The 11,151-nt window shown below is 41.3% G+C and overlaps 2 protein-coding genes across 3 annotated transcripts; one reads left to right on the top strand and one right to left on the bottom strand.

Annotated features, from left to right (window-relative positions):
- The first annotated feature begins 66 nt into the window (after positions 1-66).
- On the top strand, positions 67-1,348 carry mrpl14 (mitochondrial ribosomal protein L14). The gene is made up of 3 exons (XM_075476918.1): positions 67-219; positions 434-536; positions 904-1,348. The coding sequence occupies exons 2-3, from the start codon at positions 457-459 to the stop codon at positions 1,271-1,273; spliced, it is 450 nt and encodes a 149-aa protein (XP_075333033.1). The 5' UTR covers positions 67-219; positions 434-456; the 3' UTR covers positions 1,274-1,348.
- Positions 1,349-1,539: 191 nt separating this feature from the next.
- On the bottom strand, positions 1,540-10,402 carry LOC142391018 (calpain-1 catalytic subunit-like). 2 transcript variants are annotated; one of them, XM_075476916.1, is made up of 23 exons: positions 10,279-10,402; positions 9,085-9,101; positions 8,179-8,425; positions 6,834-6,903; positions 6,626-6,744; positions 6,410-6,543; positions 6,124-6,292; positions 5,957-6,040; positions 5,771-5,856; positions 5,563-5,637; positions 4,811-4,971; positions 4,475-4,644; positions 4,348-4,359; positions 4,000-4,211; positions 3,877-3,916; positions 3,716-3,781; positions 3,471-3,528; positions 3,201-3,265; positions 3,005-3,073; positions 2,846-2,924; positions 2,632-2,745; positions 2,453-2,511; positions 1,540-2,368 (listed from the first exon to the last, which is right to left on the bottom strand). In XM_075476916.1, exons 3-23 carry the CDS (start codon positions 8,422-8,424, stop codon positions 2,342-2,344), a joined length of 2,115 nt encoding a protein of 704 aa, XP_075333031.1. In that variant the 5' UTR covers position 8,425; positions 9,085-9,101; positions 10,279-10,402; the 3' UTR covers positions 1,540-2,341. The 2 variants fall into 2 exon arrangements, with proteins under 2 accessions (XP_075333031.1, XP_075333032.1); XM_075476917.1 differs by lacking the exon at positions 4,348-4,359.
- Between the last annotated feature and the right edge of the window lie 749 nt (positions 10,403-11,151).

Below are 11,151 nucleotides of genomic sequence, written 5' to 3'. Positions count from 1 at the left end.
AAACACACTTCTGTCGTCTTCTAGTTTTATTCGATATTTATGATTTTTGCATACACAAATGCTTGACATTTAGATTTGTGGACAAAAACTAAATTATATTTTTATCATTATGAGAATATTTGTTGATTACGTGAACAATGTTTGTCTGCTACCTAGAAGTAGTTAGTCGCTTGCTGATGACGTTACATTTTTGACATTGGAATGGAGCGTGACAGAGGGGTAACATTAGCAACTTAAATGTTTTTTTTAACTTAGACTTTGACGTATTCCGATATAACTGTATATGTATTTGTGCTATTTTTGGTGCAAAGACTGTCAGCCAAATAAACATTATTTCCCGTTATAATTCTTGTCTGGCTACCATGTAAAAATAGCTAGCGGAGTAAACCGTATAGCTTATTAGCTGCTAACCCACTCAAATTTCTCTCTTCAGTCAACACAGTGCTTGGTGTAATCATGGCTCTCCCCCGGCTTTCAAGATCCCTTCCTGGGCTCCTCGTGGAGACTTCGTCCAAAATTTTCCAAAGAAACATTAGGTAAGATTTTTTTTAATGGGGCTCTGCCTCTAACAAGATTAGGAGAGAGACGACAGTTTGCTGCCGATAATGGATAATACAGAATGCAGTTGAATATGACATTATGTATTTCTGACTTTTTTCTCCCCATCTTGTATAGCGCACCACATGCATTCAGTCTAATAATTAGAAGAGCATCTTGTTTAAATTACATTACTTTTTAAATTCAGTTCAAGTAGAAAAGTTTATACCTTACATGCCATGACTGCTGAATAAGGAGTTTGCTTAAGAACTAGAGTGATCAATGAGATTTAGCTGCAAGTAGTGTCCCAGCAGGATTCCTGTAAGTTTAGAATAACTGAAAAGGTTTTATTTCTTGTCTTGTCAGCGTATCTTCTGTTGCAGCCGCCATACAAAAAATGACAAGGGTGCGTGTGGTGGACAACAGCTCTCTTGGAAACACACCATATCACCGTCCACCGAGAGTGATCCACGTTTACACCAAGAATGGTGTCGGAAAGATTGGCGACAAAGTGTTACTTGCCATCAAAGGACAGAAGAAGAAAGCCCTAATCGTTGGACACAAAATGCCTGGAGATCGTATGAGTCCACGCTTTGACTCAAACAATGTGGTTCTGATCGAGGACAACGGCAACCCCACAGGAACAAGGATTAAGGTCCCTATACCCACACATCTCCGCCAATTGGAAGGAGGAGATTATTCTAAAGTCCTGGCAATTGCCAGCTCATTTGTCTAACTGTACCGTTCAACAATGTGTCTATATTAATATTTTTCACCCACATTGTCTTTAATAAACTTGACAGGCTCATCATGTTTTTATTTTATTTTAAGTTGTGCGTTGTTTCTAGATATATGCACAGTAATAGAGTCAAGTCTTTGTCAACAGGCTCCATTATGCTTACAATAAATATGACCTTTAACTTCAGCACAGAGTTGTCTGTTGCACTTTGAGCAGCCAAAAGTGGGTCATGCCTATATTATGAACGAAACAAATACGGGTCGAACCGTTAAGATGAAGTATTTAATGAAGGCACACAATACATTCATAAGACAAAACACATGACTGGGACACTGACTTGTGATTCCTGCAAATCTTAAAGGAATTTACAATATTTATTTATTAACGTGAGGCAACTTCACAAGCATCTCCTTTAAACTAGAGTTCCAGAGCAAAGTATAAAGGGGACAAAAAAGTCAGATGCGTTATTTCAAGTAAACAAAAGTATAAATGTTCTATTGAACGGTTTAAACTAGAGTATAAAATGAGAAGAATAAAAAGAAGTTTGACATTAGCTTGAGTCTACACTGCCACCTAGAGGTGCAAAAACGGAACTACAACACTGGTGAGCACGTTTTAAATTTGGGTTAAAAAAAATAAACATGCCTACAATGAATATAATAAACAATAAAACTTTAAAAAGTACTACAGGAACACATTAAACACCTCAAGCCTTTTGTGAGATTTCAGAATAAAGGAAACAATAGGTCTGCTGACTTGATGACCGCAAAATGAAAATCTTAAAATATAAAAATGATCTTGCGATGCACATTACTGCTTGCGATTTGTCATGCACGGGCACATTTTCTTTTCTTTTTTTTTTTTTTTAAAACCCATTTTTTTGTTTAGCGATGAAATATGTTGCACAGCGACTGCTTCCTATCGTGGGTTTGCATAGTTTGGCTGGGGCACACTTGGATTTGTTGGACTTTGGTTTTTCCTACTCGGGCGAGGTGTGTTAAAAGCTGAGGGGGTCTTCGGAGCTCCAGGCACAACTTTACATCTCTCTGGTACGGGCGGGCCTCCTCAACCACACATTGTCAAGTAAAGCCACTAGAAATGTGAGAAATAAAGTGAGACGAGCAGGAAAAGAGAAAAGAAAAAAGTAGTGGGAGTTTGCTTTTGAACATCACTCACCTCTGTGAGATTCATCTCTGCCACTCCTGATCCCTCTTTGTCAAACTGCTGGAAAGACCCTGTTAAATTGAAAGTTTTCACAGTTTAATAATCTTTCTCAATTTTCACTGCATCAAAAATTAAATATGACTAATGTATGTAGTATATAGTTCAACAAAATGTTTGGCATTATTACTCACTAAACATGGCTTCAAGCTTCACCAAGCAGCAGATGAAGTTATCAAAGTCCATCATTTCGTTTTCTGCATACCGCGCTACCAGAATCTGGTTCAGTTGGTTATTCAGTTTAAAACCTATGTAGGCACATGACAGACGTTTAAAACAAGGCAGGGAATCTCAGTGGCTCTTTCTACAGTCTATATAAATGTCAAGAGACACTGAAGAGCACCGTACCTGCTGCCTCCACAGCAAGGCGCATCTCGTATGAGCTCATGGCCCCAGACTTGTCGAGATCAAATTGCCTGAAAATGACCTATGAGATGGAGATAGAAATGTAAAAAGGAATTCTGACAGTTTATTTGTGTGTAATGTTAACATTCAACGCATTCTTACCAGCCACTTTCGGATCTTGTTCCAGAGGATCTGAAATTCTATCAGTCCTAATCGGGCACTGCCGTCTTTCTGGCAGACATACATTAAGGACTAAAACTACAGTTACTGCACAGCCAAATGCACACATTTGTGCACAATCAGCACATTGAAAACAATCAGCATAGCAGTCTTCTGGTGCTTTTGTTTTTGAGGATACATCCATGAGGTTGACCATGGTCCTACATGATTCCACACTGAAACCATCAGTCTTCAAATCTTTGTCTGAAACACCAAAAAGGCATCTGAAGCACACATGCTAACAAACACACATGCTAACAAAGTCTCCCCAGAGGCTTGCAAAGGAGATCCAGGAGATGGATGGTGTACACACGAAAGTAGAATTTAACACAGTAATGGGATATGTATTACTAATCAGTAAACTCTCCAGCAGCTTAGAATTGTAACCAAAAATAAATAGAAAACTCACGCCGGGTTACGACTCTGTTTAGAATGGTCCTGAGCTCATGAATAGAAATCTCCATGTCCTAAAGGAAAAAGAAAAAAAAACTGGCAGATCTAAGTGGCTTGATTTAATATTATAACAACAACTTTGTATCTTTAAAGCTTTTATATACAATCTAAAACAAGCAAACAAAAAAAAGGAGCGATATTGAGAACATAAGAGTGTAAAAAGAAACCGATTAAATAAGAGACCTACTTTTTAGAACCTACCTCCCCAGCAAGTTGAGCAAACATGGACTTAAAAGAGTCATCAATGTCATCTTCCGTAATTTCCCCCTACAGGAAACAAAAGCATAAAGGTGCTAGTGTGAAGTTAAAAAAAAAATAACATTAAAAAAAGTAACATTTCCTGCAGTGTCACTGATGCATACCTCTTCTTCCAAATCGGCTGAGACTTCATCATCCAGCTCTCTGCGACAGAAAACACATGAATATGAGACTTCCCTTCCTGCACATTAAAACCAAAGCAAGCAAAAGATGCACAGGACACGTACTCTGTCTCCGACTGCTTTTCAGTGAACACTCTGAGGACAAAGTCGGCCTCTTGGCTGGGCTCAAAGGTGGAGGGGACGATGAGGTACTCTCCAGGGGGCAGACGCAGCCGCGTGCTCACCTCCCGCAGGTTAATGAAGGTCTCGGAGCGAGCGCATGACGAATGTTTCAAAAAGAAATCTTTCTTCAAATGGACATTCTGGCAGCCCCTGTACTGAGGGCAGCAGGAAGCAATATACAACTTTAAATGCATCTGCCTGTGTTTTTGTAGAATTATTTGAAGATAAAGTACTGTATATTACACGTTACAACCAGCTACTGCTGGTTAGAGCTGCTCACGCTCTACTTACCTCTTCTGGAATCTGCAAAATAAGAGAAGGAAGAAAAAAAAAAAAAAAAAAAAAAAACTGTTGAAAACTGTTTCATGATAATATGCAACATATCAACATAAAACAATTTTCCCACCACTGTCCTCACCTCATACAGGGCAAAGCCAATGGTGTGCATGTCTTGACCTTGGCGTCGGTATCTGCGGCGGTCCTTCTGCATGAGGGACACCAAAAAACTGCACGCCACCTCATCATCATCTGGGTCATCATCCTCCTCCAGCAACGTGATTTTATACTGAGGGTTGATCCAGAACGTGTCTACATGAACAGCGCATACATGTTAAGCCTGTTTAGCGAAATATTAGATAAGACACTTACACTTTACCACCTCGTCATTCGATTCATTCTATTATACACGCCAGCGTGCACACTTGGGAAAAAAAAAAAGAAGCATTTTTATCATTTGTGTACAACTCCGACTCACTGGGATGGTTCCTGCAGCCCCCAGCGGTGCTGCCTCTCCTCCATGTGCCGTAGAACTTGATGGTGTTCCAGTGGCTGACACTGTCTTCACTCAGAGCGTCTGGAGTCAAGTTACAGATCTCCAGTCGAGAAAACTGCCTCAGAAATTCACTGAAGGACATCCTGGGAGATGGAAGCACATCCCAATATTACATTATGCTCATTTCTTTTGCTTCTAGCTAGATGAGAATAGATGAATGGTTTTCCTCAAAAACACACCCCCAGTTTGACCCTAACTAATCAAGTTAATTGACAAAAGCACATTCCAGAGAGGCTGAGTTTTTCAGAAATAAAGATGAGGCCAGGTTCTCCGCTCTATGAAAGACAGCGTGGGGAAATCCAATCCACTTCATCACAGCATGCAGGCTAAAAATGTGCCCCACTAAGTAGGCTAAGGGGAAAGGAACCATCAGGGTTGTTACCAGTAAACGCTTCGAAAGCTGGCACCTGTGATTGTGTGTGTGCGCATTCGTGCACATGGCATTTAAATAACAGCACCATTAATGCTGAATCATCTATTTCTATTTTGGTTTCAGAGCAACATGTTACCGTCAAGACACTGTCTTTTTCAGGAAAGACCTTACATACTGTAGTTCAGCAAGAAAGTGTCGAACTAAGTTCTCAATTTTCTCTGCTCTATGTAAACAAGCAAAAATCAAAGTGTTCCTTCAAAATCTTTCCAGTGCACAAGATCCACCTACTGGTACACCTTACCAAAACTCCCCATCTTCCATCTGAAGATGCAAGTCCTCTCGTTCTGAGGGATCAATCTCGTCCCATTCAGAGGAACTGAGGATGAAAAAAAAAGACAGATAAAACTCTACAGGTGAGTTAATCCTAATAAAATATGATATCAACAAAAAATTAGCGATGGACGGAGAGCCTTTAGTACGAAAGTAAATTGATGTTTGGGAACACTCACTTGTCACTCCAGGCACCGGTCCACTCCACCTGGCCCCAAGGGTTACGAACTCGGATAAGGCGTACCATGTCGCCACGGTAATCAACCTAAGTAACAGCAGAGGGGCAGAGAATGTAAAACCCCAACTTTCACGCTTGGAAAGAGCTACCAAAAGAAAAAGGGCAACTCAGCCATACAGAAACAGACCTCCTTCAGTCCAGTGAGGGAGTAAGCGTGGCCTTTCACAAGCTTCTTGAATGTAACGGCCTCCATGTCGAAGGCACTGGTGATCTGTAACGACATGAAAGCAGCAAAGATAGAAAAAGTATTTTTTTAATATACAACTGGCTTTCTCAAGTGTGATTAGCTCTTACATCGATGGAGCAGCCCAACAGGGAGCCTCTTTCCAGAGCTTTGCCGATGATCCTGTACAGATCTCTTGGAGCCTTGCGCAGCTCATACATCTCAGACACGCCACCCGTGAAGTCCTCAAATCCCTCAGTGGTGCTTCCGCCGGACAGAGCCTCATAGGAGCCATTCAGCCTAGTCGCACATAAAGACCACACTTCAGTTGGCTGCCCATAACAGCAGTACTTCAGATATGAGTTTCCTCTAAATACAGTCATGCTGAATAATGTAGCAGGTGCTTTAAATACCTACTTGGCATAAGCTTTCTCCAGGAGTGCACTCCAGAATTCATCGCCCTCAGCTGAATGCACAAACATCAGCTCCCCGTCTTTGACAGGCAATCGATCGTCAATCACAACATCTACCCAGTCGCCAAACTGCCAGAACTGCAACACGGGGCAATAATCAAAACCTCCATCCATCCAAAGTGCAGTTAGAGTAAAGGAGTAGGAAATATAAATGACGAACCTGAAAGTGGAAGATTCCAGCGTAGTCGTCCTGGAAGGACTGGCCCTGTGGAACGACACGATGAAGGAGCCTCTCGTTCAGAGTCAGAGAGGCGATGGCTGCTAAGAGCCAGCAATCCCCTGCGGGTGAGAGGAAGCATTCAGGAGCCCCATTCCAACTGTGTCTTTCTGCTGCCTTTTTCATGAAAGAAATAACATTTATGACTCACCAAGAGCTCCCTGACAGATGTCGGTTCGGGTGGCACCACCCACGATGAACTGAGGGTCAGCTGTCAGTTCCTATAGAGACATTTTCTGTCAGGATGATGACAATTAAAGCAACCCCCCCCCCCCCCCCCCATGCCGACATTTCTTATCTGGCTTGTACTCTATCGTGCCATCTTCCTGCGGCTTACTGAGGCACCGTCAACAAATGTGGCAGTGAGGGGAGTGGTCGGTGAAAGTCATGAAATGCCAACAGCTGCAGTGGTCCGCAAAGTTCTTGTCTCTACTTGCCCTATTCTGTCTGGGTTTGCAGACATGAAATGAACCAGTGTAACGGATATGTCTGTTTACAGGATGTGCCAGTTCCAAGGCATCACAAACAACAGTAAAAAACACATCCCTGTTATGAAATAGTACATGACAAACTTTGAAAATAAAGATAAATCGAGTTCTGCGCATCTTTCATTACTTTACAAAGTCTTACCCCTCTTAGACAAGCTTTCCTGTCATTTATTTCTTTTTATTTATTCAATGTCATTTATTCTAAAGAGTTCTCCAGGCTTCTTTAAGGACAATCCAAAGCTCTTCTTTGGATGTTGGCTGCCTTTTCAGCAAGCAGTAGACGAATCAACTGGAGAGCCAGATGCATCTCTCTGGTGTGGTTGATCTACTGTAAAAGCCTGACACTTGCTTTTTTGTTCTCCATTTGCTTTTCTTTAAAATACACATTTGCCAAACAGCCTTTAGGGAATCACCCTATTGTTGCAAAATGCTATTTTATTCCTGTCACACTATATAATCTTTGGCATTTTTCTCAATTGCGTCTGAAGAAATGGAAACAAATTATGTTTCTTTGCGACAGGATGCTTGTAACAAAGCGCCTAAAGATTCAATTTGGAACTGGTTCATTGCTAGGTTGTCTGTTATGTGTAGACACAACACTGACTCATTCCTTGAGTTAGGCGACTTTATATGCTTGAAAGATTCATAAGATCAGTGTTACCTAGCTTAACTAACATAAACATTCCTCTGAAATGTGTAAGGCACAAGAAGTGGAGGGACAGTGGATGAAAAAGCAGCCAATGTTCAAAGAATAACTTTGAAAGACCTTTATGAAACCTGTAGAACTGCTGCTCAACAACACTTTAAACGATTACAAGAAAGTCTGGCTTTCTTCTAAGTTCTAATGTGGAAGCAAATTATAAAGAATAGTGGCTCAGGACCTTTGCGCAGAACTGTAGGTCTGTAATCTGTAAATGTTTGTGTGAAAATGCACATTTCTAATTTTTCTAATCTGAACATAAAACTAATACCGAGTACAGCTTTAACTTCTCCTTTCAGTTTTCTCACCGTGGGCCTCATCCACTCCACATCTCTAGTTTTAGATGAATAGGGTGCGAGTTCCTTAAAGCCCAGAGTTGGAGGCTCAGCGGGGAAGCAGGGGTCTTCAAACAGGCAGCCCGACTCCACACACTGCTGCTTGAGTGCCTCGTAGTCCTGGCTGGCAAACAGCACAGCTTGGTCCTTGGAGCCCATGCCTTCTGACCGGAGCCTGTTGGCGTATATCCTTGCAGATATCCCTCCGACTGGATCCATACTGGTGCATAAAAAAAAAAACATGAAGTGGGTGGGTAGGTGGGTGGACGGGTATGCATGGTACCATCTATAAATAGCAGCAGGCTAATCAGTGGCACACTCTTGTCTAAGAGTTACAACACAGCAATAAGGAGTAGGAGTATGTTTAGGGTGGGGAGAAACTGCTTTCAACAAACTGATAAGTAGCACAAAGCAAAGACTGTGGCCAAAGAGGTAACTGAGGTTAAGTCTTTTCTATTTTTCTCCATGTTCTCCCAAATTTCTTTTTCTTTTTTGGGGGTTATATACAAACAAAGATTCTTTGAAAACTAGCGAGGTGTCCGTTAGCTGGACTTGTGACCTCAGTGGTCCTGGCTACCGATTTAAAAATCAATTAACTAATAAATCCTGCAAGTGCTAATTTGGGTTTCTCATAGTAAACATTGGATAAATGTTTCAAAACTTAAGTGTAAATGGTTGGTTGGTCTATCAAGACAAAGTCAACGTGCTGCTATGGAAACATCAGTTAGAAACAAACAAGAATAAAAGCCCAGCAGAGAAATAATAAGCACACAGAGAGCAAGAGTAGATGAAATGTGATTTCAGAGGAATGTGAGACAAGAAACAGCACCTAAAACACAGCAAATCTGAAGATAACAAAAGAAGTTAGTAATAAGATACCTTGTCTGTAGGGCTGGCTGCAAGGGGAGAGTTAGACAAAATAAAAAAGAGAGAGTTAGAGAAAGATCACTCATTCATTCATTGATGTTTTTGGCTCCTGGAAAGATAACGTGTTCTTTCTTTTATGTAATTTGACTCCACATAAATACGATGCAGTGTCCAAATGATCTGCATCGAAATGATGTGCATGTTGTTGTTTTTTTTTTGTTTTTTTAAATCCTCCTGAATTTTCTTTTTATACCTTAAGAGTCTCAAAACCTAATGTGTCGAGAAAATGGCTGAAAGTTACAGGATGTCCCGTCTCTTTTTGCATCAGTAACATAATAACATAATAACCGGGACATTGTGCAGCCCTGCTCGACTCAAACGGAATTCTAATGAACAGACTTGGGTGAACAGTCCAGGCACTGAGAACGAGAAAAGAAAAGTTGGATGGAGTGGTGAGGAAGCAGGGGATCGATGGGGGGGGGGATGATAGTGCTGAAGAATGTGTTAGAGCGCAAAACAGGCTTGGCTTTGGATAGAAGCAAGGACATTGTTTAAAGGGGCCAGCCCCCCACCCTGAGGCCCCACATGCCTGCATAGTCTACAGTGTCCCTCTACACTGTCAAAAGAAAAACTGCTGGCCTGTGATCAAAAGGATATCTCCATTTCCCCCTAATAGGAAAAGAAAAGCTGATCCATGCAGTACAAATAATGATGATGATGTCATTCATAGGACTTCAACCTCAACAACACCCTAAATAAAACTGACAGCCTCTAAGTCAGATTACTGCAGCCATGAAAAGACAGCAATGCTGCACATTTGCTGCCCACTTTGAGTACTCTTTGGTGGATTCCTGGGCCTGTCGCTATCAAAAGTCACAGCATGTCAGGCATGTAGCATAAGCTCAAACTGTTTACAGCACCTGTTCAAAAGTACAAGCAGGCCCGTCTTAAAGCGCACCGGCCTGCGCTCTTACTCAAAGATTTCTGAGGACAACAGATCACAACTGCTCTCATTTCACAGAGAAACCTTAAAGCTGAGGTAAATCCGTGGGCCTCAAGGTTAACAACAGTAACTGCCTTCACTGTGATTAAATCGGCAGCAGATTTAATCTTAAAAACCGCACGCTGGCCTGCACCACAATAAAACTAGAAGGCACCGTTAACCTCGCGTTGTGTAAATAAAGTGAACAAAGGGACTGCACTCACCACCTCTGAGAAGACCACTTGCAGCTCCCTCAAAAGCAGTCGGACAGTGGTGATCTGATAATTGTGTCAATCTATGAATCCAAATCACAGTGAGCAGTTTGGTTGGGTCCAGCCCTCCAGTGCGCGCGCACACACACGCACACACTGCAGGAAAGCGCAGCCGCTACAGGAGGAGTGGCCAGCACTGAGCACACTCCCAGTACCATTACCTGCCGCTAGAGGCGCCAAACGGCCCGCTCGTCTCACAAAGACCACGAAATTATAACGTATTTGTTTCAGAAATGTAGAAAAAAATTAATATAAACTACATTCTTGACAGTTAAATGGAAACAGCCGGCCCTATAAAGTGTGTGTTCATGTCTAATATGAATTGAGTGCAATTCTATGACCGTCTACTTCACGTTTTTGATAGTACCTTGTGCAAACTGAAACAGCAGCCTATCTATAATAGGCAATAAATGTCTGCAAAGGTTAAAGGTCATCAGCCATTATGTTGATAAGGGACGGTCAAAGATACAGTTTTCAGAGCTCCACATATTTTTTGTTTGGTTCATATTGCATGCCAACAAAACAATAATAATAAAAAAGAAAGACATTTGACCCACTAAATATCAGTTTAGTTTAGTCTTTATTCTAATAAATCAAGTTGGACACATTTGTGTTAAACAGAACAAGGCAAAAAAAAAAGAAATAATTGTAAAGAGACCAAACATCTGTCGATGTCTGAATATTATACCTTATGTGGTAAGCTTTCCAACCAGATATGAAGTATGGTGTCATTTAAAGGTAGTTTTTGCTTTTGCTAATTTAGGATGCATTTCTGTAGCAGCACAGTTTTTCCAGCTGAATTTAGACCATTGTTGCTTATTTTAT

This window comes from Odontesthes bonariensis, chromosome 2 (genome assembly GCF_027942865.1).
Source record: "Odontesthes bonariensis isolate fOdoBon6 chromosome 2, fOdoBon6.hap1, whole genome shotgun sequence".
NCBI lineage: Eukaryota > Metazoa > Chordata > Actinopteri > Atheriniformes > Atherinopsidae > Odontesthes > Odontesthes bonariensis.
Note: the sequence above shows the minus strand (reverse complement) of the source record. Positions and strands in the feature narration are given on the sequence as shown.